This window comes from Salmo trutta, chromosome 25 (assembly GCF_901001165.1).
Source record: "Salmo trutta chromosome 25, fSalTru1.1, whole genome shotgun sequence".
Taxonomy (NCBI): domain Eukaryota; kingdom Metazoa; phylum Chordata; class Actinopteri; order Salmoniformes; family Salmonidae; genus Salmo; species Salmo trutta.
The window spans coordinates 11,072,719-11,099,623 of NC_042981.1; the positions used below are offsets into that span (position 1 = coordinate 11,072,719).

Consider the following 26,905-nt stretch of genomic DNA (forward strand, 5'->3'; position numbering starts at 1 on the left):
TCTGCAAGTTAACCAATGGACCCTGAGGGAGAGCAACTGTCAACTACAATCAATGCAGTGTCCAATACGTTCTAAACAGTTGAAACAAATTCATGGTTGATGTTAACGAATACCTGATGGTATAAAATGCAATAATGACAGAGGTTGATACTGCACTCTCTCTCACAAGCATTTCACTACACTCACATTAACATCTGCTAACCATGTGTATGTGACCAATAACATTTGATTTGATATACAACTATATAGTAAAAAATGACAGCGTCAGTATATAAAAGTCTGAAGAACAAGAAACAGATAGTGTTTATAATATATATAATAATCTGTAGTAGATATTAGGCTGTCAGAGTCCTCTCCTACCTTGAGTAGCCTCATCAGTCCCTCTAGCTGGACCATCAGTTCCCGTCTGCTCTCCTGTAGGGCTGACATGCGCCTCTCCAGCTCATCCTTCCTGTGCCTGTTGTCACACACACACACACACACACACACACACACACACACACACACACACACACACACACACACACACACACACACACACACACACACAAGCTGTTAGTCTCTATTGCCTCCTGAAAGGTGAAAGTCTGTCAGTCACTAAGGCTCCCTAGGGTCGCCTCCCACAGTAACAATGATCCGTCCTTGGTCTGAGAATTCCCAACCCTAGTCAGTCCCGACTGTCTTCCGTCAGGTGGCGTCCCTGAGTGCAGACGCTGAGTGGTGATGATGGAAGACATTATTCAGTCCCTTGTTCATATCTTTCCTAATATCACACCACTACACAGACACAGTCTCTTCTCTGAGCCTGGTTACACTACCTCCGGGTTAGACAACCCTGTTCCTGGAGGGCCGCAGGTCCTGCAGGATGTTGTTCCAGCTAGGCACCGTACCTGACCAACTGAGCTAATTGATCAGTTCAGTGATTGCCTAAATTCAACACACCTGGTCTTCCAGGCCCGTTAAAACAAAAACATGACCAGGGTTGCCTACTCCTGCCCTAGGCCCTACAGTTGCTCTTCAGGACCAGGGTTACCAACCACTGCACTACATAGTCTCTTCTCTGAGCCTGGTCACATTCCAGGGTAACAGGAAGAGACAACATACCACTGGCGAAATCCCTTTTAATGTGATGAGACGATTGAACCAGTCCATCGGCACTGAAACAACCTCTGGTGGGCATTTGGTAATTATCTTCATTCACGACTATGAGATCCAAATGGAGGACTGAAAACACTATCTACATGCCCACCCACAAATTCAACCATCACAAACATGAAAGCCTGAATACCAAGCGTCACGTCTGGAGGAAACCTGGCACCATCCCTATGGTGAAGCATGGTGGTGGCAGCATCATGCTGTGGGGATGTTTTTCAGCAGCAGGGACTGGGAGACTAGTCAGGATCGAGGGAAAGATGAACAAAGCAAAATACAGAGATCCTCGATGAAAACCTGCTCCTGAGCGCTCAGGACCTCAGACTGGACGACGGTTCACCTTCCAACAGGAGAACAACCCTAAGCACACAGATAAGACAACGCAAGAGTGGCTTCTGGGAAAAGTCTCTGAATATCCTTGAGTGGCCCAGCCAGAGCCCGGACTTGAACCCGTTTGAACATACCTGGAAAGACCTGAAAATAGCTGTGCAGTGACGCTCCACATTCAACCTGACAGAGCTTGAGAGGATCTGCAGAGAAGAATGGGAGAAACTCCCCAAATCCAGTTGTGGCAAGCCTGTAGCATCATACCCAAGAAGACTCAAGGCTGTAATCGCTGCCAAAGGTGCTTCAACAAAGTATTGAGTAAAGGGTCTGAAAACGTATGTAAAGGTGATATTTCAGTTTTTTATTTTAATACATTTCCTGAATACTTTCCGAATGCACTGTAGGTGGGTAATGATCTCTCCCTTTAGATACAGGTGGGTAATGATCTCTCCCTTTAGATATAGGTGGGTAATGATCTCTCCCTTTAGATGTAGTTGGGTAATGATCTCTCCTATTAGATACAGGTGGGTAATGATCTCTCCTATAAGATATACTGTAGGTGGGTAATGATCTCCCCCTTTAGATATAGGTAGGAAATGATCTCTCCCTTTAGATATAGGTGGGTAATGATCTCCCTTATTAGATGAAGGTGGGTAATGATCTCTCCAATTAGATTTAGGTGGGTAATGATCTCTCCTGTTAGATTTAGGTGGGTAATGAGCTCTCCTGTTAGATTTAGGTGGGTAATGAGCTCTCCTATAATATATAGGTGGGTAATGATCTCTCCTATTAGATGAAGGTGGGTAATGATCTCTCCAATTAGATTTAGGTGGGTAATGATCTCTCCTATTAGATGTAGGTGGGTAATGATCTCTCCTATTAGATTTAGGTGGGTAATGATCTCTCCTATAATATATACTGTAGGTGGGTAATGATCTCTCCTATAATATATACTGTAAGTGGGTAATGATCTCTCCTATAATATATAGGTTGGTAATGATCCCTCCTATTAGATGAAGGTGGGTAATGATCTCCCCTATAAGATACAGTGTAGGTGGGTAATATAGCTGGATATGTGGTACCTAAGGAGCCTGAGTTCAGCCAGCAGTGTGGGGTTTTGCTGGGCCTTCTCTGGGGTGGGCTGGGAGGCCTGTTCATGCTCCAGATGTAGCCGCTGGATCTCCTGGAGGATCTCTCTGAGGAACCAGAAGACACAACAAAATGGAGATTTAAAATCTGCCGGAAAGTGACTTTCTGAAAGCAGATCCCGGTGACCAACATAAACTGAAATCTATTTACTTATAATTCACAAAATTCTTAAATTATGAGCATACAATAAATCTGATTAACTGATAAAGAAAATATTTAGTACAGATTTTTAAAATTGCTTAATGTTTCTTCATAAAGTGACAGTCAAATACATTCCGACCTGTTTTTGTTTTCTAGTTCTGCTATTAGCTGCCTCTGTTGTTTGTTGGCATCGAAGTTGAAACTCAGATCGCTTGGAGGACATTGCTAAAAGACAAAATTACACATTAAAAACAGAGTTAACAAAACTGAGCGGATAAAAGAGAAAAACATGATCTACTGCCCAGAAGTCAAAGTCATGTGTGCTGTGCTTTAGACTTTTGAGTGACTATACTAACATCAGGGGCCATGTCAGCCAACCTGCACTTTCATTTAATCTTTCACTTTGACAAACTACACTATGGGTAATGATTATGTTAGTGTCTGGTGACAGTACACTGTGGGTAATGATTATGTTAGTGTCTGGTGACAGTACACTGTGGGTAATGATTATGTTAGTGTCTGACAGTACACTGTGGGTAATGATTATGTTAGTGTCTGGTGACAGTACACTGTGGGTAATGATTATGTTAGTGTCTGACAGTACACTGTGGGTAATGATTATGTTAGTGTCTGGTGACAGTACACTGTGGGTAATGATTATGTTAGTGTCTGGTGACAGTACACTGTGGGTAATGATTATGTTAGTGTCTGGTGACAGTACACTATGGGTAATGATTATGTTAGTGTCTGGTGACAGTACACTGTGGGTAATGATTATGTTAGTGTCTGGTGACAGTACACTGTGGGTAATGATTATGTTAGTGTCTGGTGACAGTACACTGTGGGTAATGATTATGTTAGTGTCTGGTGACAGCCTTAACCTCATCTGATTTGGTTCTGGGTGCAGAGATGATTGTTCTGTTCATGGACATTCTGCAGTTACATAATAAGAAGTGGATAAATAAAGGCTGACAGAATACCACCCTGGGGCAGCCTATACACGTACACACACGCACGCACACACACTCACTACTCACTGTGGAGCAACTCACTGTGGAGTTGCCTGCCTCTGCTGCAAGGCGCGCTGCATAGCGAGCAATGAGACGATGCTCCTCGTCTAGCCTGCTGGGACTCTCTAAGACACTGGAGAGAGAGAGCTTCTGTGAGTGTTATGTTTACTGCTAATTTTTGTTTGTTTCACTTTTGTTTATGTTAACATATGTTTCCCATGCCAATAAAGCCCTTGAATTGAATTGAGAGAGGGAAGAGAGGAAGGGGAGGGACAGAGAGAGGGGGCAGAGAGGGACGGAGGGACAGAGGGAGGGAGGGGGCGGAGTGAGGGAGGGGGCATGGAGGGACAGAGGGAGGGAGGGGGCGGAGAGAGAGAGGGAGCGGCGGAGAGAGGAAGGGAGAGACAGAGGGAGGGGGCGGAGAGAGAGAGGGAGGGGCGGGACAAACTAGACACTCTAATGTACTTGTGCTCTTGCTCAGTTGTGCACTGGGGCCTCCCACTCCTCTTTCTATTCTGGTTAGAGCCAGTTTGCGCTGTTCTGTGACGGGAGTAGTACACAGCGTTGTACAAGAACTTCAGTTTCTTGGCAATTTCTCAAATGGAATAGCCTTCATTTCCCAGAACAAGAATAGACAGACGAGTTTCAGAATAAAGTCTTAGTTTCTGGCCATTTTGAGCCTGTAAACGAACTCACAAATGTTGATGCTCCAGATACTCAACTAGTCTAAAGGCCAGTTTTATTGATTCTTTAATCAGAACAACAGTTTTCAGCTGTGCTAACATAATTGCAATAGGGTTTTCTAATGATCAATTAGCCTTTTAAAATGATAAACTTGGATTAGCTAACACAACGTGCCATTGGAACACAGGAGTGATGGTTGCTGATAATGGGCCTCTGTACGCCTATGTAGATATTCCAGCTACAATAGTAATTTACAACATTAACAATGTCTACACTGTATTTCTGATCAATTTGATGTTATTTTAATGGACAAAAAAATGAGCTTTTCTTTAAAAAACAAGGACATTTCTAAGTGACCCCAAACTTTTGAACGGTAGTGTACGGTAGTGTACGTACAGTTCAAGTCTGAAGTTTACATACACTTATGTTGGAGTCATTAAAACTCGTTTTTCAACCACTCCACAAATTCTTGTTAACAAACTATAGTTTTGGCAAGTCGTTTAGGACATCTACTTTGTGCATGACACAAGTCATTTTTACAACAATTATTTACAGACAGATTATTTCACTTATAATTCACTGTATCACAATTCCAGTGGGTCAGAAGATAACATACACTAAGTTGACTGTGCCTTTAAACAGCTTGGAAAATTCCAGAAAATGATGTCATGGCTTTAGAAGCTTCTGATAGGCTAATTGACATCATTTGAGTCAATTGGAGGTGTACCTGTGGTTGTATTTCAAGGCCTACCTTCAAACTCAGTGCCTCTTTGCTTGACATTATGGGGAAATCAAAAGAAATCAGCCAAGACCTCCACAAGTCTGGTTCATCCTTGGGAGCAATTTCCAAAACGCCTGAAGGTACCACGTTAATCTGTACAAACAATAGTAAGCAAGTATAAACACCATGGGACCCCGCAGCCATCATACTGCTCAGGATGGAGATGCATTCTGTCTCCTAGAGATGAACGTACTTTGGTGCGAAAAGTGCAAATCAATCCCAGAACATCAGCAAAGGACCTTGTGAAGATGCTGGAGGAAACAGGTACAAAAGTATCTATATCCACAGTAAAACGAGTCCTATATCAACATAACCTGAAAGGCCGCTCAGCAAGGAAGAAGCCACTGCTCCAAAACCGGCATAAAAAAAGCCAAACTACGGTTTGCAACTGCACATGGGGACAAAGATTGTACTTTCTGGAGAAATGTCCTCTGGTCTGATGAAACAAAAATAGAACTGTTTGGCCATAATGACCATCGTTATGTTTGGAGGAAAAAGGGGGAGGCTTGCAAGTCGAAGAACACCATCCCAACCGTGAAGCACGGGGGTGACAACATCATGTTGTGGGGGTGCTTTGCTGCAGGAGGGACTGGTGCACTTCACAAAATAGATGGCATCATGAGGTAGGACAATTTTGTGAATATATTGAAGCAACATCTCAAGACATCAGTCAGGAAGTAAAGCTTGGTCGCAAATGGGTCTTCCAAATGGACAATGACCCCAAGCATACTTCCAAAGTTGTGGCAAAATGGCTTAAGGACAACAAAGTTAAGGTATTGGAGTGGCCATCACAAAGCCCTGACCTCAATCCTATAGAACATTTGTAGGCAGACCTGATAAAGCGTGTGCGAGCAAGGAGGCCTACAAACCTGACTCAGTTTCACCAGCTCTCAGGAGGAATGGGCCAAAATTTACCCATCTTATTGTAGGAAGCTTGTGGAAGGCTACCCAAAACATTTGACCCAAGTTAAACAATTTAAAGGCAATGCTACCAAATACTAATTGAGTGTATGTAAACTTCTGACCCACTGGGAATGTGATGGAAGAAATAAAAGCTGAAATAAATCATTCTCTACTATTACTCTGACATTTCACATTCTTAAAATAAAGTGGTGATCCTAACTGATCTAAGACAGGGAATTTTTACTAGGATTAAATGTCAGGATTTGTAAAAAACTGAGTTTAAATGTATTTGGCTAAGGTGTATGTAAACTTCCCACTTCAACTGTATATATATTCTTTTAATCCCAGCCCCCGTCCCCGCAGGAGGCCTTTTGCCTTTTGGTAGGCCGTCATTGTAAATAAGAATTTGTTGTTAAATACTTAGTTAAAATACTTAGTTAGCCTAGTTAAATAAAGGTTAAATAAAATAAATTAAAAATCTATACAGCAACAGATTCCACTACTGCTGCTCATTCCAAACCATTTACCCGGAAAAGTCAACTATGTATGTGACTTAGGTTTTCATGCAGACATAGCGTCTGTACAGATGTTTGTACTTCTTGCGTTCAATTTGTAATCATGTTCTGCCCCCCCCCCCCAATTTAAAAAAAAATCTAGTTGATGATCCCTGCTTTAGATTCCGTTTCTGAGAGGTCAGTCCAGGGGTGTAATCATTAGTCCGAACAGTTAAAACAATCGTTTCTATTGGACAAATTCAGGTAGGTCCCTCCCCGTTTCGTTCTGTTTGCTTCTGTTTGGTTCCTAGTAAATATACACCTGTTGAGACCCAACTATGACTTCAATTTCAAGCCCTTCAGTTTGTGCCCTCCCCCCAGTACTTTCCAGTGTGTCATGGAGTGCATGTTTAGAGTCTGTCACTACCAATCTGTCCCTTTGGCTTTACATCAATGGAGATTTTGTGTTGGGGAAACCAGCCCTAGGAGTCAGTATTGAGTCTGAGAGGTCAGTCCTGTTAGAAACCAACTTTATATCCGGCTTTTGAACTCTAGATTGAGTTCTGAGTGGTCAATTGAAAGTTATACATTAACGAACATCTGAGGGGTTTCTAGAACAGAGCAGATTAAAGTGCTGGCTTGTTAGCTGTTCCTCTAAGGGTCATTCTTCTACAGACCACTCTGAGTCTTGCTGCCTCTGCTTCGTCAGACAGAGAGGTTCTTGGCACCACTCCAGCTGCTACTTGCAGACAATGGCCTGGTCCTATACCTGTTTGTTGTCTTGTCTTGGTAACCTCTATGTTCACAGACAACCTTGTCTGCGAGCTTGGCCCCAGATCGGTTTTGTGCTGTCTTGTCTTGGTAACCTCTATGTTCACAGACAACCTTGTCTGCGAGCTTGGCCCCAGATCGGTCTTGTCTTGGTAACCTCTATGGTTGTTGTCATGTTAAATAATAGCCTCTTCCTAGATCTGTTTGTGTTGTCATGCCAATTCTTATCGTCTTTGTCATGGCCTGGTCCCAAATCCCCTGTGCTGTCCTGCCAACTCCTATAGTCATTGTCATGCCAGTCTGGTATGACAATGACTATAGGAGTTGGCAGGACAGCACAGGGGATTTGGGACCAGGCCTATAGCAGTTGGCAAGACAGACATCGAGATCTAGGAAAAAGTTTGCAGACAAGGGCCGCAGCTCTGTGGATGAATGTGCTGAGTGGAGCCTCTCACAAGACCGAAAAAAATACACATTTCTTATTCACATTGGACAATAAAATAATTTGTTGTTGTTAGGTCCTACTACAAAATATTACATGACTGCTCATACACACAATCTGTTTGTCAACACAATCACATCTCTATCCCGCTCGCTCTCCCAGCCTCCCTCTCTCTCATACAGATGCCTGTTATTGTTATTACAATGTAGCCAATGTAACATTCACTGAAGACATTTTAGTCAATTAGCAGCCCCTCTTATCCAGAGTGATTTAAAGTTAGTGCATTCATCTTAAGATAGCTAAGTGGGCCAACCACATATCAGCAGATTCAATGGTAGTTGTAACAGGTCTAGTGGGAGTATTAGTGTTCTCAACTTGGGGCATGATGACGAGAGTATAGACTCCTCCCTCCTAGCACGTTGAGTCAGTTCCTATCTGGTGGAGTTTCGGTCAATACTCAGTATACAAATATTATACTGTATAACTGACATAAAACAATGAAGATACTGTAGGCACTGTTTTTAATGCGAGAGCTCTAGTGAGAAAGAGTTCCTATGTTTTTATAACATACAGTATATGGCAAATAAACAATTATTTTGGTGCATGACACTCAGCTAAGAGCCAGTGAGTTAAAGCAAAGGCCCATTTCTCAGCTGTAGTGACATCTCGGACTCCAAGGCCCTTCAGTGGAAGACAAGCAGAACACAGTAATAATTACATGGATTAATATTTACAAAGGAAATGTGACAGTATGTCAGCGAATACAATCAGACGCTAGGAGGATCTGGGAGGGGACAGGCTGGCTTGCTGCTTCGCAAACACACACAAATATGCATTCGCACACACACTTCCTTAGTCTACTTCTGATCTGATAATCCGAGAGAAAACACTACCTTATCTCCTGGGATCACTGCTTTTCTCAGCACGTACTGCATGCACGCGCACACACACACACACACACACACACACACACACACACACACACACACACACACACACACACACACACACACACACACACACGCACGCACACACACACCTCCTGTTGACCTCTCTCATCTAAATGCACACAGCATCATGTAACTTATATAGCGACTGCCTGGGGTGACGATAGAACAACAAGTCAGCTTCCTTTAGACTACCTGCTGACACTAATCTAAATACTGTATGCGTGTGTGTGTGTGTGTGTGTCCTCCTGGAGGAGAATGTGTACTGAATCTTGCCTCTCAAATTGCCCGGAGCTGCTGCCAATGCCTGTCTACATCGCGGTACTACACGGGGTACTACATGCGCCGGTACTACTCGGGTACAAGGGTACTACACGGGGTACTACACGCAGTACTATTCTACTTCTAATGACAAAGCCATTGAACCCTCGCATACATGTTACTTCAATCAACTGTTGTTAAGGACTTCATCATAAGGGCTGCTATAGCAGTAAACAAATAACAATGAGTTTTCTCAGGACTCAAGGAGAAGCCACAGGGGAGGACATCTTTAAAGACACAGGGGAGGACATCTTTAAAGACACAGGGGAGGACATCTTTAAAGACACAGGGGAGGACATCTTTAAAAGACACAGGGGAGGACATCTTTAAAAGACACAGGGGAGGACATCTTTAGAGACATAGGAAGACATCTTTAGAGACACAGGGGAGGACATCTTTAGAGACACATAGGAAGACATCTTTAGAGACACATAGGAAGACATCTTTAGAGACACAGGGGAAGACATCTTTAGAGACACAGGGGAAGACAGCTTTAAAGACACAGGGGAGGACATCTTTAAAGACACGGGAAGACATCTTTAAAGAAAGAGGGGAAGACATCTTTAAAGAAACAGGGGAGGACATCTTTAGAGACACAGGGGAAGACACGGGGGAGGACAGCTTTAAAGACACAGCGGAGGACATCTTTAAAGACACAGGGGAGGACATCTTTAGAGACACAGGGGAAGACACAGGGGAGGACATCTTTAGAGACACAGGGGAGGACAGCTTTAAAGACACAGGGGAGGACATCTTTAGAGACACAGGGGAGGACAGCTTTAAAGACACAGGGGAAGACATCTTTAGAGACACAGGGGAGGACATCTTTAGAGACACAGGGGAAGACATCTTTAGAAACACAGTGGAAGACATCTTTAGAGACACAGGGGAGGACAGCTTTAGAGACACAGGGGAGGACAGCTTTAGAGACACAGTGGAAGACATCTTTAGAGACACAGTGGAAGACATCTATAGAGACACAGGGGAAGACATCTTTAGAGACACAGGGGAGGACATCTTTAGAGACACGGGGGAGGACATCTTTAGAGACACAGGGGAGGACATCTTTAGAGACACGGGGGAAGACATCTTTAAAGACACGGGGGAGGCCATCTTTAAAGACACAGGGGAGGACATCTTTAGAGACACAGGGGAGGACATCTTTAGAAACACAGTGGAAGACATCTTTAGAGACACAGGGGAGGACAGCTTTAAAGACACAGGGGAGGACATCTTTAGAGACACAGGGGAGGACAGCTTTAGAGACACAGTGGAAGACATCTTTAGAGACACAGGGGAAGACATCTTTAGAGACACAGGGGAAGACATCTTTAAAGACACAGGGGAGGACATCTTTAGAGACACAGGGGAAGACATCTTTAGAGACACAGGGGAGGACATCTTTAGAGACACAGGGGAGGACATCTTTAGAGACACAGGGGAGGACATCTTTAGAAACACAGTGGAAGACATCTTTAGAGACACAGGGGAGGACAGCTTTAAAGACACAGGGGAGGACATCTTTAGAGACACAGGGGAGGACAGCTTTAGAGACACAGTGGAAGACATCTTTAGAGACACAGGGGAAGACATCTTTAAAGACACAGGGGAGGACATCTTTAGAGACACAGGGGAAGACATCTTTAGAGACACAGGGGAGGACATCTTTAGAGACACAGGGGAGGACATCTTTAGAGACACAGGGGAGGACATCTTTAGAGACACAGGGGAGGACATCTTTAAAGACACAGGGGAGGACATCTTTAAAGACACAGGGGAAGACATCTTTAAAGACACAGGGGAGGACAGCTTTAGAGACACAGTGGAAGACATCTTTAGAGACACAGGGGAAGACAGCTTTAAAGACACAGGGGAGGACATCTTTAGAGACACAGGGGAGGACATCTTTAGAGACACGGGGGAAGACATCTTTAGAGACACGGGGGAAGACACGGGGGAAGACCTCTTTAGAGACACAGGGGGAGACACAGGGGAGGACATATTTAAAGACACAGGGGAAGACACCTTTAAAGACACGGGGGAGGACATCTTTAAAGACACGGGAAGACATCTTTAGAGACACAGGGGGAGACACAGGGGAGGACATATTTAAAGACAGGGGGAGACACAGGGGAGAACATATTTAAAGACACAGGGGAAGACAGCTTTAAAGACACAGGGGAGGACATCTTTAGAGACACAGGGGAGGACATCTTTAGAGACACGGGGGAAGACATCTTTAGAGACACGGGGGAAGACATCTTTAAAGACACAGGGGAGGACATCTTTAAAGACACGGGAAGACATCTTTAGAGACACAGGGGGAGACACAGGGGAGGACATCTTTAGAGACACAGGGGGAGACACAGGGGAGGACATCTTTAAAGACACAGGGGAAGACATCTTTAAAGACACAGGAGCAGGACATAAGAGGCTAGAAGCAGTTGGTGTTCTGCGAGGAACTCAGAGGAAATAAGTTAGAAATGATAGCTAGCTATAGGGGCATATCAAAGCCAATTCTGAGGCACTTACCTTTTAGTAGGAGTAGGTACACCAGAGGACATGAACATTGTGTTGTTCATGTTGTTGGCTACTGGCTTCGGCTGACTGCAGTAAAACACAAGATTACACCACTTTATTGTTACACTGTGAAAACAGACTTATACACAGAATATGTGGTTACATTACATTACTGTAGGAGTCCTAAATATACCACCAAGCATTATCATACAAAACTACTGTGCTGTATGTAGTAACAGAAGATTACAGGACTTTATTTCTACACTGTATGCGAAATCGTAAAAAAAAAAAAAAATGTTCTTTTTAACCCTTTTTTCTCCCCAATTTCGTGGTATTCAATTGGTAGTTACAGTCTTGTCCCATCGCTGTGACTCCCGTACGGACTCGGGAGAGGCGAAGGTCAAGAGCCATGCGTCCTCCGAAACACAACACAACCAATCGGCACTGCTTCTTGACACAATGCCTGCTTAATCCGGAAGCCAGCCGCACCAATGTGTTGGAGGAAACACCGTACACCTGGCGACCGTGTCAGCGTGCACTGCGCCCGGCCCGCCACAGGAGTCGCTAGTGCGCAATGCGACAAGACATCCCTGCCGGCCAAACCCTCCCCTAACCCGGACGACTCTGGGCCAATTGTGCGCCGTCCCATGGGTCTGCTGGTCTCAACCGGCTGCGACAGAGCCTGGACTCGAACCCAGAATCTCTAGTGGCACAGCTAGCCCCGCGATGCAGTGCCTTAGACCAGTGCACCACTCGGGAGGCCCCTCTGTATGTGAAATCTACATTGTATATTGATGCTATTCACTGGGGAGATCTGAGGGTTCTGTCTCTAAGGGGAGATCTGAGGGTTCTGTCTCTAAGGGGAGATCTGAAGGTTCTGTCTCTAAGGGGAGATCTGAGGGTTCTGTCTCTAAGGGGAGATCTGAGGGTTCCTGTCTCTAAGGGGAGATCTGAGGGTTCCTGTCTCTAAGGGGAGATCTGAGGGTGCTGTCTCTAAGGGGAGATCTGAGGGTGCTGTCTCTAAGGGGAGATCTGAGGGTTCCTGTCTCTAAGGGGAGATCTGAGGGTGCTGTCTCTAAGGGGAGATCTGAGGGTTCTGCCTCTAAGGGGAGATCTGAGGGTTCTGTCTCTAAGGGGAGATCTGAGGGTTCTGTCTCTAAGGGGAGATCTGAGGGTTCTGTCTCTAAGGGGAGATCTGAGGGTTCTGTCTCTAAGGGGAGATCTGAGGGTTCTGTCTCTAAGGGGAGATCTGAGGGTTCTGTCTCTAATGGGAGATCTGAGGGTTCTGTCTCTAAGGGGAGATCTGAGGGTTCTGTCTCTAAGGGGAGATCTGAGGGTTCTGTCTCTAAGGGGAGATCTGAGGGTTCTGTCTCTACGGTGAGATTTGAGGGAGGACAGAGGACATTTGCATGTAAATGTAAATTACTGTAAGATTCATGTATAAGCAATCATAACTAGACTCAATGGATGCAACCTTACTTGTTGAAGAACTGTTCTTATCATACAGGGAACAACTGTACTGTATGTAGAAGATTGCTACTGATTGTGCTGTTCAGTATGTGGGAGTTAACTTGGCATGGTTTGTATGAAAGAATAATAGACTTGGCATTTTATTTTAATGCTATGAGCTTAAAATGAATTAACACCAAACAAGAGGCACAAAAGCAGACAAGGAATCTAAATAAACTAGAAGTCGGAGGCTGGTGAGGAACTGGGAAAGGAAAGGTGACATTGCACTGCAGAAGGTCATTTGGGCGAGTAAACAAAGAGGTCCATCTGGCTTTCATATCAGCAGTGCTGTCATGTGCTAGCTGGCTGGCTGGGGCTCTCTCTGTTTGGTCCTGTGCTGGCTGGCTGGCTGGCTGGGGCTCTCTCTGTTTGGTCCTGTGCTAGCTGGCTGGCTGGCTGGGACTCTCTCTGTTTGGTCCTGTGCTAGCTGGCTGGCTGACTGGGACTCTCTCTGTTTGGTCCTGTGCTAGCTGGCTGGGGCTCTCTCTGTTTGGTCCTGTGCTGGCTGGCTGGCTGAGACTCTCTCTGTTTGGTCCTGTGCTGGCTGGCTGGCTAGGGCTCTCTCTGTTTGGTCCTGTGCTAGCTGGCTGGCTGGCTGGGGCTCTCTCTGCTTGGTCCTGTGCTAGCTGGCTGGGCTCTCTCTGTTTGGTCCTGTGCTGGCTGGCTGGCTGGGACTCTCTCTGTTTGGTCCTGTGCTGGCTGGCTGGGACTCTCTCTGTTTGGTCCTGTGCTGGCTGGCTGGGACTCTCTCTGTTTGGTCCTGTGCTGGCTGGCTGGGACTCTCTCTGTTTGGTCCTGTGCTGGCTGGCTGGCTGGCTGGGACTCTCTCTGTTTGGTCCTGTGCTGGCTGGCTGGGACTCTCTCTGTTTGGTCCTGTGCTAGCTGGCTGGCTGGCTGGGGCTCTCTCTGTTTGGTCCTGTGCTGGCTGGCTGGCTGGGACTCTCTCTGTTTGGTCCTGTGCTGGCTGGCTGGCTGGGACTCTCTCTGTTTGGTCCTGTGCTGGCTGGCTGGGACTCTCTCTGTTTGGTCCTGTGCTGGCTGGCTGGCTGGGATTCTCTCTGTTCGTTCCTGTGCTGGCTGGCTGGCTGGGACTCTCTCTGTTTGGCCCAGTGCTGGCTGGGGCTTTCTCTGTTTGGTCCTGTGCTAGCTGGCTGGGACTTTCTCTGCTTGGTCCTGTGCTGGCTGGCTGGGACTCTCTCTGCTTGGTCCTGTGCTGGCTGGCTGGCTGGCTGGCTGACTGGCTGGGACTCTGTTTGGTCCTGTGCTGGCTGGCTGGCTGGGACTCTCTCTGCTTGGTCCTGTGCTGGCTGGCTGACTGGGACTCTCTCTGCTTGGTCCTGTGCTGGCTGGCTGGCTGGGACTCTCTCTGTTTGGCCCAGTGCTGGCTGGGGCTTTCTCTGTTTGGTCCTGTGCTAGCTGGCTGGGACTTTCTCTGCTTGGTCCTGTGCTGGCTGGCTGGGACTCTCTCTGCTTGGTCCTGTGCTGGCTGGCTGGCTGGCTGGCTGGCTGGCTGGGACTCTGTTTGGTCCTGTGCTGGCTGGCTGGGACTCTGTTTGGTCCTGTGCTGGCTGGCTGACTGGGACTCTCTCTGCTTGGTCCTGTGCTCGCTGGCTGGCTGGGACTCTCTCTGCTTGGTCCTGTGCTCGCTGGCTGGCTGGGACTCTCTCTGCTTGGTCCTGTGCTAGCTGGCTAGCTGGGACTCTCTCTGCTTGGTCCTGTGCTCGCTGGCTGGCTGGGACTCTCTCTGCTTGGTCCTGTGCTCGCTGGCTGGCTGGGACTCTCTATGCTTGGTCCTGTGCTAGCTGGCTAGCTGGGACTCTCTCTGCTTGGTCCTGTGCTCGCTGGCTGGCTGGGACTCTCTCTGCTTGGTCCTGTGCTAGCTGGCTGGCTGGGACTCTCTCTCTGCTTGGTCCTGTGCTCGCTGGCTGGTTGCCTGACGACAAACTGAATTATTCCGCTGCTCTATCGTTCGCTACATACAGTAGATGGCAGTCTCAGACTGAAGTATCTTAGTCTATGCTGCTCTGACATTGCTCATCCAAATACTTACAAATTTAAAGGAATGGAATTAAGAATATGTATGTATTGTGAAATTGTTAGATATTACTGCACTGTCGGAACTAGAAACACAAGCATTTCGCTGCACCCGCAATAACATCTGCTAAAAACGTGTATGTGACAAATACAATTTGATTTGATTGAAAGGCTGGGGCTCTCTCTGTTGGGATAGATTATCCTCACTCACTGGCTCACTACAGACCCCCTCTCTGGGTGCATCCCAAATGGCATCCTATTCATTATACACTGAGTGTACAAAACATTAGGAATACCTGCTCTTTCTGTGACAGACTGACCAGGTCAATCCAGGTAAAAGCTATGATCCCTTATTGATGACACCTGTCCACTTCAATCAGTGTAGATGAAGGGGAGGAGACAGGTTAATGAAGGATTTTAAAGCCTTGAGACAATTGAGACATGGATTGTCTATGTGTGCCATTCAGAGGGTGAATGAGCAAGACAAAAGATTTAAGTGCCTTTGAACGGGGTAGGCCAGGCGCACCGGTTTAAGTGTGTTAAGAACTGCAATGCTGCTGGATTTTTCCCTTGTGTATCAAGAAAGTTCCACCACCCAAATGAAATCCAGCCAACTTGACAACTGTAGAAAGCATTGGAGTCAACATGGGCCAGCATCCTTTTGGAATGCTTTCGACACGTTGTAGTCCATGCCCCGACGAATTGAGGCTGTTCTGACGGCAAAAGTTGTGCAACTCAATATTAGAAAGGTGTTCCTAATGTTTTATACACTCACAACTTTGACCAGGGATCAAATCAGTGTACTGTATAGGGAATTGGGTACCATTTCAGAAGTAAACTCCGCTGCTCGGACCAGAGATCTTCAAATTCACACTCTAGTCCCATGTATGGAGAAATAACAGTTACAAACTGATTTTGGTATTTTTCTCCATCTCATCCATTTAATCTACATTTTTTCCCCCTATCTCCATTCAGATGTAGGCTATTAACAGGGTGATCAAATACAATTAAGATCCTATATCTTTCTAATTTACAGTACCAGTCAAAAGTTTGGACACACCTACTCATTCAAGGGTTTTTCTTAATTTGTTACTATTTTCTACATTGTATTATAATAGTGAAGTCATCAAAAGTATGAAATGACACACATGCAATCATGTAGTAACCCCCCCCAAAAAAGTATTAAACAAATCAAAATGTATTTTATATTTGAGATTCTTCAAAGTAGCCACCCTTTGCCTTGATGACAGCTTTGCACACTCTTGGCATTCTCTTAACCAACTTCATGAGGAATGCTTTTCCAACAGGTTTGAAGGGGTTCCCACATTTTCCTTCACTCTGTGGTCCAACTCATCCCAAACCATCTCAATTGGGTTGAGGTTGGGGGATTGTGGAGGTCAGGTCATCTGATGCAGCGCTTCATCACTCTCCTTCTTGGTAAAATAGCCTTTACACAGCCTGGAGCTGTGTTTTGGGTCATTGTCCTGTTGAAAAACAAATGATAGTCCCACTAAGCACAAGCCAGATGGGATGCAGTATCGCTGCAGAATGCTGTGGTAGCCATGCTGGTTAAGTGTACCTTGAATTCTAAATAAATCACAGACAGTGTCACCAGAAAAGCAACCCCACACCATCACACCTCCTCCTCCATGCCTCACAGTGGGAACTACACATGCAGAGATAATCCGTTCACCTACTCTGCGTCTCACAAAGACACAGCGGTTGGAACCAAAAATCAACCAAAATGTCCATTGCTCGTGTTTCTTGGCCCAAGCAAGTCTCTTCTTCTTATTGGTGTCCTTTAGTAGTAGTTTATTTGCAGTAATTCGACCATGAAGGCCTGATTCCCGCAGTCTCCTCTGAACAGTTGATGTTGAGATGTGTATGTTACGTGAACTCTGAAGCATTTATTTGGGCTGCCATTTCTGAGGCTGGTAACTCTAATGAACTTATCCTCTGCAGAAGAGGTAACTCTGGGTCTTTCTTTCCTGTGGCGGTCCTCAAGAGAGCCAGTTTCATCATAGCGCTTGATGGTTTTTGCGACTGCACTTGAAGAAACTTTCAAAGTTCTTGAAATGTTCCGCATTGACTGACCTTCATGTCTTAAAGTAACGATGGACTGTCATTTCTCTTTGCTTATTTGAGCTGTTCTTGCCATAATATGGACTTGGTCTTTTACCAAATAGGGCTATCTTCTGTATCCTATTTGACTAAGCCATGCCTCCTTGCCCGGCCAACATTCCTCATCTCCCACCCCTTCTAATGCGACTAGCCCCGATTCTCCTCCCTCTTTTCCCCCTGCCCCGCTACAAAGTTTCTCCCTGCAGGCGAGGTGCTAAAGGAGCTCCTGAGTCCGAGGTGCTAAAGGAGCTCCTTAAAAACTTAACCCCCCCAAAAACATTTGGGTCAGACGGTTTAGACCCTTTCTTCTTTAAACGTTGCTGCCCCTATCACCACCAAGCCTATTTCTGACCTTTTTAAACTGTTTCTCCTCTCTGGGGTGGTTCCAATGGCTTGGAAGTCAGCCTCAGTGCGTCCTTTATTTAAAGGGGGAGATCAAGCTGATCCTAAATGTTATAGGCCAAAAGTGTTGGAAAAACTTGTCAATCAACTGACTGGCATTCTTGATGTCTATAACATTCTCTCTGGTATGCAATCTGGTTCCCGCTCAGGTTATGGATGTGTCACTGCAACCTTAAAAGGTCCTCAATGATGTCACCATTGCCCTTGATTCTAAGCAATGTTGTGGTGCCATTTTTATTGACTTGGCCAAAGCTTTTGATACGGTAGACCATTCCATTCTTGTGGGCCGGCTAAGGAGTATTGGCGTCTTAGGGGTTTTTGGCCTGGTTTTCTTACTACCTCTCTCAAAGAGTGCAGTGTTTAAAGTCAGAACATCTGCTGTCTCGGCCACTGCCTGTCACCAAGGGAGTACCCCAGGGCTCAATCCTAGGCCCCACGCTCTTCTCAATTTACATCAACAACATAGCTCAGGCAGTAGGAAGCTCTCTAATCCATTTATATGCAGATGATATAGTCTTATACTCAGCTGGCCCCTCCCCAAATGTTATGTTAAAAGCTCTACAACAAACCTTTCTTAGTGTCCAACAAGCTTTCTCTGCCCTTAAACTTGTTCTGAACACCTCCAAAACAAAAGGTCCTGTGGATTGGTAAGAATAATTCCCTTCTCCTCACAGGTGTGATTACTACCTCTGTCGGATTAGAGCTAGATGTTCTTTATAAAACCCCCTGTTACAAGTACTTGGGAGTATGGTTAGAAGGTACACTGTCCTTCTCTCAGCACATATCAAGGTTAAATCTAGGCTTGGTTTCCTCTATCATAATCGCTCATCTTTCACCCCAGCTGCCAAACTAACCCTTCAGATGACCATCCTACCCATGCTAGATTACGGAGACATAATTTATAGATCGACAGGTAAGGGTGCTCTCGAGAGGCTAGATTTTCTTTACCATTCAGCCATCACATTTGCCACCAATGCTCCTTATAGAACACATCACTGCACTCTATACTCCTCTGTAAACTGGTCATCTCTGTATACCCGTCGCAAGACACACTGGTTGATGCTTATTTATAAAACCCTCTTAGGCCTCACTCCTCCCTATCTGAGATACCTACTGTAGCCCTAATCCTCCACATACAATACCTGTTCTGCCAGTCACAGTTCTGTTAAAGGTCCCCAAAGCACACACATCCCTGGGTCACTCCTCTTTTCAGTTCGCTGCAGCTAGTGACTGGAACAAGCTGAAACACACACTCAAACTGGCAGTGCTGTAAAGTACTTAAGTAAAAATACTTTAAAGTACTACTTAAGTAGTTTTTGGGGGGTATCTATACTTTACCATTTATATTTTGGACAACTTTTACTCCCCTACATTCCTAAAGAAAATAATTTACTTTTTACTCCTTACATTTTCCCTGACACCCAAAAGTACTGGTTACATTTTGAATGCTTAGTAGGACAGGAACATTGTCTAATTCACGTACTTATCAAGATAACATCCCCCGTCATCCCTATTGCCTCTGATCTGGCAGACTCACTAAACACAAATGCTTCGTTTGTTGAACTGCGCCCCTGGCTATCCATAAACTAAAAAAAACAAGAAGATCATGTTGTCTGGTTTTCTTAATATAATACATTTTAAATGATTTATACTTTTACTTTTGATACTTAAGTACTCAAGTAGTATTTTACTGGGTGACTTTCACTTTTATTGTGTCATTTTCTTTTAAGGCATCTTTACTTTTACTCAAGTATGAAAATTGGGTACTTTTTCCACCACTGCAAACTGGACAGTTTTATCTCCATCTCTTTACTCAAAGATTCAAGCTGCGGTTCAAACTCATAAAAGACACACTCTGGTCTACTTACACTCGGCTTATGCTAATGGAGGAATCCGAGTCACAATCTTGGAGGGCGGTCCAAATGATAAGCCAAGCAAAGGAAGTTTGCAACGTAAGGCCCTCAGCCCTCGTTTTACTCGAGCTTGCGAGTGTATAATTATGTTCACTCCGGGGCCTGAAACTACCCATAATTGTACATCCACTAAGAAAAGGCTGGCAAAACTTAAAAACATCAATGGAGAAGTCAACATACTAGTGTAAGTAAAAACGAATGTAAAAAGGTTAGAAATTGTGCTACTAATGCAAATGATGGCACAAACACGTCTCGTAAAAGAAATTATGTTTTTGTTTGGTTATCTTTTGGAAATTGTAAAAATAAAACATTTTCCTTCTTCAGAAGTTCCAGCTAGGCAGGCTAACGTTAGTTAGCTAATTAATTTGCTAGCTATCATACAGCAGGCGTATATTAATAATAAAATATTTAATATAAGTAGACATGCAATCATAATTGACTGTAGCGCATATAAAGCACCCAGTGGCTGAAAACACAATCATCGCGGGATGAACGAGTGACAAATTTCCGGGCAAGGGCAGTCCATTTAAAAATCATTCCTTCCTCCCTCACCCTGCAAGTGTACACTCGTCAGACGTCATGATACGTCATCAGAAGTGTCCACTTTGAGGGCTGAGGGGAGAGGGTGTGTCTCTTAAGTGTTTGGACTGAAGCCATGGACACTCTTACTGACAGTTGTGGCTGCTTCGTTTGATGTATTGTTGTCTCTACCTTCTTGCCCTTTATGCTGTTGTCTGTGCCCAATAATGTTTGTACCATGTTTTGTGCTGCTAGCATGTTGTGTTGCTGTCATGTTGTGTTGCTGCCATGCGATGTTGTCGTCTTAGGTCTCTCTTTATGTAGTAGTGTTGTTTCTTGTCGTGATGTGTGTTTTGTCATATATTTTTAATTTTTACTTTAATCCCAGCCCCCACAGCAGTTTTTTTGGTAGGCCGTCATTGTAAATAAGAATTTGTTCTTAACTGACTTGCCTAGTTATATATATATATATATTTTTTTTAAGTATCCCACCCCTACCTTGTCACAACACAACTGAGTACTGATATCATAATAGTATTAGCATACTGTTCGTTTCTCCAAAATGTTTTCAAAGAATGTTCAACCTGTATAGTACTGCATCATATTTTCATCAGTAATTCTCTTAATAAGCAACTGAATTCCTTATTCACTCACAGTACTACTAACGAGTGAGGGGTCAGGGGGTCAGCAGAGTATTACCATGAAGATCCAATATTAGACCCCCCAGAGTCAAGCTAATACTTTCAAGGCATACTTAAGCAATAATGCTCGAGGGGATGTGGTATATGGCCAGGGCTAAGGGCTGTTCTTATGCGCAATGCAACGTGGAGTGCCTGGATACAGCCCTTAGCCATGATATATTGGCCATATACCACCCCCCCCCCCCCCGGTTACCAACTAAATTAGAGCAGTAAAAATAGATATTTTGTCATACCAGTGGTATACAGTCTGATATTTTATTTTATTTATTTATTTCACCTTTATTTAACCAGGTAGGCAAGTTGAGAACAAGTTCTCATTTACAATTGCGACCTGGCCAAGATAAAGCAAAGCAGTTCGACAACATACAAAAACACAGAGTTACACATGGAGTAAAACAACATACAATCAATGATGCAGTAGAAAAAATAAGACTATATACAATGTGAGCAAATGATGTGAGATAATGGAGGTAAAGGCAAAAAAATGCCATGGTGGCAAAGTAAATAAAGTATGGCAAGAAAAAACACTGGAATGGTAGATTTGTAGTTTGAAGAAAGTTAAAAGTTAAAATATAAATAATATGGTGCAAAGGAGCAAAATAAATAAAATAAATAAATACAGTAGGGGAAAAGGTAGTAGTTTGGGCTCAATTAAAGATGGGCTATGTACAGGTGCAGAGATCTGTGAGCTGCTCTGACAGCTATACCACGGCTGTCAGCCAATCAGCATTCAGGGCTCAAACCACACAGTTTATAATAAGGAACATATTTTTAACTACTATTTTTAAACCTCCATATAAAATCCCAAGTCCAAAACAATAAAAATAGCATTTTGATCCAGTTCAGACAAGGAAAAGGGGAGAGTAATAGGAATATAGTGTCCCTAGAAATATATCTCTAGTTTAGTAAAATACTGACAAACAAGTCAAATCTCAACTCAAACATTTACGACTAACAATAAGTGTAAAAAGCCAGCGTCCACTTTCATCCAGGACCCTAATACTATAATAACTGAGATAAGAGGATATAATGAGATCTCACTCACCTCCTTTAGAGGGTAGAAAGCAACAGTCCGACTAGCAAAATACATCCAACCATTCAAGAGCTGCTGTAGCCAGCTGCCTACCCTGGTCCGCTCTGCTCTTAACTGAGCCAGCAGCATCTTAATGAACTACACTGCTGCTGTCTCCAAGGAGACCCAGCAGTCACATGACTATGACGATACAGTCCCCTCCTCTCCTCTCCCTCAATTTAAATTGAAGGGGCTTTATTGACATGGGAAACATATGTTTACATAGATAATAGATATAATAGATAATAAACAAAAGTGAAATAAACAAAAAAATTCAATAAAAAAGAATAATAATAAAATAAATAAAACAATTTCCCAAAAAAACTTTCTCAAAACCACACTTCATCTCAACCTCTAAATAGACTAGATTTTTTCTCCCGTCAATTTGTTTTTGTCGTTCTGTGAAATAAATGCATGACTGCCTTCTCTGATAATGACATTTACATACGTGTACAGTTCCTTCGCCCAGGCAGCGCTGACACTTATCCAGTACTATACTATCCTCTGAGAAGTAAATCATCAAACCTTTCAGCAAACAGTGTACAAATATAACTCCTATTTACTGAGTGGTATTAAGAGTAGTGGTTGAAAAGACTTATATAAAAGGTTTAAGAATGACGTGCTCTGAGAATCTCTCTCTCGGTCTCTCTCTCTGCAGGTAAAACTACGTATATGTTGTTCTCTGGCGCTAGATGGTGTCCATGTTGATTCCATCCCTGCTTACAAATATCTGGACAGACGGAAAGCTGTCTTTTAAAAAGCATATTGATGACTTCGTTAAGAAGCTAAGAATAAAAATGGGCTTCTTTTCTAGAAATTGGTCATGCCTCTTGCTAAATAGTAGAAAGCAGATTATTCAGTTGACTTTTCAAATCGGTCCTAGACTATGGCGACATCACCTATGATGCTGCCACTTCATTAAAGCCATTAGATGCAGTTTCTTATAAACACACTGCGCTTTATTACGGGAGACATTTTTAGTATTCATCACTGCATTCTCTACCAGAAAGATAGATGGCCCTCTGATGTCACATAGGTTGATACATGAAAACATAGCAATGTATAAGGCCCTTTATAAAAAGTCCCACTGTACCGAACGTCATTACTAAACCTCAGACATAGGAGTTACCACACCCAGTCTCAGGGATTGATAACTCTGGAAAATCTTTTGGTCTCGGAGTTAGGTAAATCAGCTTTTAGTTCTTGCACCGTATTTGTGGAACAATCTTCCAAATGTTATTACAAAATAATGTTTTGGTGCAATTCAGAAAGCTGATTGAGGACCTTATTACTGATGATGATGATGATTATTTGTATTTTTTAATGTTGCTTGCATTTTGTATTTATATTTTGATGTGTGCATTTTCTGTCATTTCTTTAATTCAAGGCTCATATGTAAAAAGGGACCTTGGTCTCAGTATGACTCCCTGATAATGATTTCAGTCCCGTGATGTCACAAGTTCCCATCACAACATTCCACAACCCACTCAGAGGTGCCACAGAGGTCAAAAGGTCAAATAATAAGAACAAGTCAACAGTATATTTAGGCATTCTATGATCAAAGTCCTGCAATGAGCTAGCTTAGCGTTGTCACGAAGAGTGGGCATCTAATGACAATGTATGACATTCTACTCATTGTGCCTTGCCTGTTGCATCGAGGACAGAGAAGAGAAGGCTGTATTTTCATAAATGTCCCCTAGCTTTCATATCAGTCTCGCCTCTATTCCTGGTAAGACATCTCTTTCGTTCTATTTCTGAAAGGAAAGCATTTGGAAATAATATATGCAACCTGCAAAAAATAAATCTAATGAATCCATAACTTCCCGGTAATGCACTCTCCGTCTGTCAATATCCCTGTCATAAAATTCAAATCGTACTCACAACAAAGTGAATTGCATAGCTACTTCCAATTGCAATGACAGTATTGACTAAAAGATGATTGAAGGAATAAAACAGCATGAGACATTCGGTCATTAAAGACTGTGAGTAAAGGTTGGGTGGTGAAAATATTTACTGTTACGCTGAGTATGACCTGGTCGATATTTTAAACTCATATTTTAGGACAGTACAGGTAGTATTTATTTTTGCTTAAGCCAGTTGAGGACACAGTAGTTTTAGATTTTCTAGATTAACAGTGACAGATAGTCCATCACAAAATCATATCTCTGCTCCCCTTTGTGTAGTGTATAAATCCACTGGAAGCTCACTGTCAGTCTCAGGGGATCCTAAAGTTCCAGTTTGCTTATAGCTTGCTGAGGAGCTAGCTAGGAGGGTGGCAACACATAAATGCTAAGTTATTTCAATGGTGCTTTCTCCATTCTGATTGTTTTATACAGTTCAATTCAACTTCAACCTAAAATAATTTCCTGGACTCATTTGAGATAATTTCCACACTGCCACGATATGGGCATAAAAAACTAGGCCTTATTTTTTATCAAATGTTGCAATTGCGATTTAGATCAAAACACTTGGGTGAACTTTTGGAATCATGGAAAAGAATGTTTATTCTAATTCTATAGTTAGAATATAAATAATAGTGAGAACTTTGAATACAGTGGTGTTTGACATGACAACGAATGAAAATGCAATGGATGAGTTATTGTGACAAGGTAGGAACAAAAGTGATGTTCAGTGTTTCCTAGGGGACCCTATAATCTTTGGCTACATTAAATCTTTATTCATATAGCCAACATATTCATGCTTCGCCTATTCCTCTTTGATTTAGAAGATACTGTTGTACAAACAACATGCTGGTTTAGGCCTCCACCAGCACTGGTATCAGGCTGTATTAGCTAGCTACGTTTGCTCTGACTCAGTACTTTTATTAGCTAGTTAGCTAGTTAGCTAGCCAGCTAACTAGCATTAGTGGCTAACACGATTTAGCTTAACTTGCTAAGAAAATACAAACTAGCTGTTTGCAGATGTATGAAACACAAACTAATATTGTAATTATAGAACGCTTGTGGAAACAAGCAAAGTGGAAACAACAACAAATGCGCTCCTTGAGTGACAGGGGGTGGGACCAGGTCTGTGTGGAAAGCATCATATATATATGAGAGAGAGAGAGAAAGAGAAAGAGAAAGAGAGAGAGAGAGAGAGAGAGATGACTCCAGTAGCGGCATATCACATTTAACAAACCAAACATTCAAATACCATTCTAGAAGGTAAAGTAAATACACAAACCGGTCCGTGCATCAATACCGGTATATAGCAAAATACGGTATACCGCCCAGCCCTAATACCAAGTATCTCCTACCCACTGTCACAAGGGTCTCATTGCCTCAATGGGTTTAAATCTTGACCATTGGCAATAGCCTATACTATTTATCCTTTCATGCTTCAAACCCAGCCATTACATCTGGCCATGTTTAACACTGCAGCCAGAGATCCATTGTTTGGTATTTTATTAGGATCCCCATTAGCTGTTGCAATAGCAGCAGCTACTCTTCCTGGGGTCCACACAAAACATTAAACATGACATAATACAGAACATTAATAGACAAGAACATCTCAAGGACAGAACTACATACATAACCATTCAAAAAATTTGGGGTCACTTAGAAATGTCCTTGTTTTTTAAAGAAAATCCCACTTTTTTGTCCATTAAAATAACCTCAAATTGATCAGAAATACAGTGTAGACATTGTTAATAATGTTGTAAATGACTATTGTAGCTGGAAACAGCTGATTTTTAATGTAATATCTACATAGGCGTACAGAGGCCCATTATCAGCAACCATCACTCCTGTGTTCCAATGGCACATTGTGTTAGCTAATCCAAGTTTATAATTTTAAAAGGCTAATTGATCATTAGAAAACCCTATTGCAATGATTTTAGCACAGCTGAACTGTTGTGCTGATTAAAGAAGCAATACAACTGGCCTTTAGACTAGTAGGGTGTCTGGAGCTGACCCTTGCAGACTTGTTTACGTGCTGCTGTGCATTTTGTTGCTAACCTTACTTTGCTACCTGACAACTTTACGGGTTTTACTTTTTAATTACCGTTTATATTTTTTGTTTTTCCCCTAACGCAACTTTTTTTCATTCAACTTTTTCACTCCGGACGCTTTATCTGGACGTGGTTCGTCAAGACCTCCATCAGCCGAAGCTAAGTAGTAACATTAACATGATGCCTTCTAATTGCAGTCGCTGTACTTATAATATACAGGAGAACGATCGCCTTACGGCGAGGATAGCTGTGCTGCAAGCCCAGCTTCAGACGCAATCGTTAGGCAAGGGTCATTTCAGTGTAGGAAAGGATGAAACAGCGTCTGTGCCACCAGTAAGTACAGATAGTAACGTTAGTATGAATCTTAATGTTTTTCCTCATAATCCTGGACTATTGGACCACCATTTTATTACGTTTGCAAATCGCAACAAATAATCTGCTCAGACCCCAACCAAGGAGCATCAAAAGTCGTGCTATAAATCCTCATGTCTTGTTTTGTACGCTTTGTACAAATAATAAAACGCAGAACTACAGGATGTTTCTTAACATAACTCTTTATTAACTAGCTGCAACTACATGTTCGCCTATCTCCAACCACGATCAACTGACTATGCCCTAACCGTCTGGGTGGTCTTAACCAATCACTGAACAGTAGGATACGGCGGTAAAATGCATCCAATTATAATTCAGTATGTATTCACATATGAATATTACATCACCCTTCTTTTAAAACAAAATACAAATGTTTACATATTCTAAGCTTTTCTTTTGAATACATGCTCTGTAGTTTGAACTCAAGGTAAGTAACCATTTATATTGCATAATACACCAACTGAATCAACATAGACTCTGAAACAATGATCCAACATACTGTTACTTTTAGAACAAGGGATTCTCAGCAACTCAGCTTTCACTGTAGAAATGACATCTTAACATTTCAAACAAATACAATACTAAAGCCTTTCAAGTGAACTTTCAATAACAAGTTTACAGTCTGGAACTCTTTTAGGGCAGTGATCCGCCTACACCCTTTGACATTTCAC

At 43.3% G+C, this 26,905-nt stretch overlaps 1 protein-coding gene across 12 annotated transcripts in view; it reads right to left on the minus strand.

Annotated features, from left to right (window-relative positions):
• The window catches only part of LOC115162014 (dystrobrevin beta), a 67,308-nt gene that overhangs the window by 10,873 nt on the left and 29,530 nt on the right, over positions 1-26,905 (minus strand). For 10 of the 12 annotated variants that reach the window (XM_029712924.1, XM_029712921.1, XM_029712919.1 and 7 more), the window contains 5 exons: positions 11,655-11,729; positions 3,807-3,912; positions 2,909-2,994; positions 2,562-2,675; positions 361-457 (listed from right to left, as the gene is read on the minus strand). In XM_029712924.1, the coding sequence (XP_029568784.1) occupies positions 361-457; positions 2,562-2,675; positions 2,909-2,994; positions 3,807-3,912; positions 11,655-11,729 (478 nt within the window). The remainder of the gene's footprint in view (positions 1-360; positions 458-2,561; positions 2,676-2,908; positions 2,995-3,806; positions 3,913-11,654; positions 11,730-26,905) is intronic. The other 2 variants (XM_029712930.1, XM_029712928.1) reach the window with 1 other exon arrangement.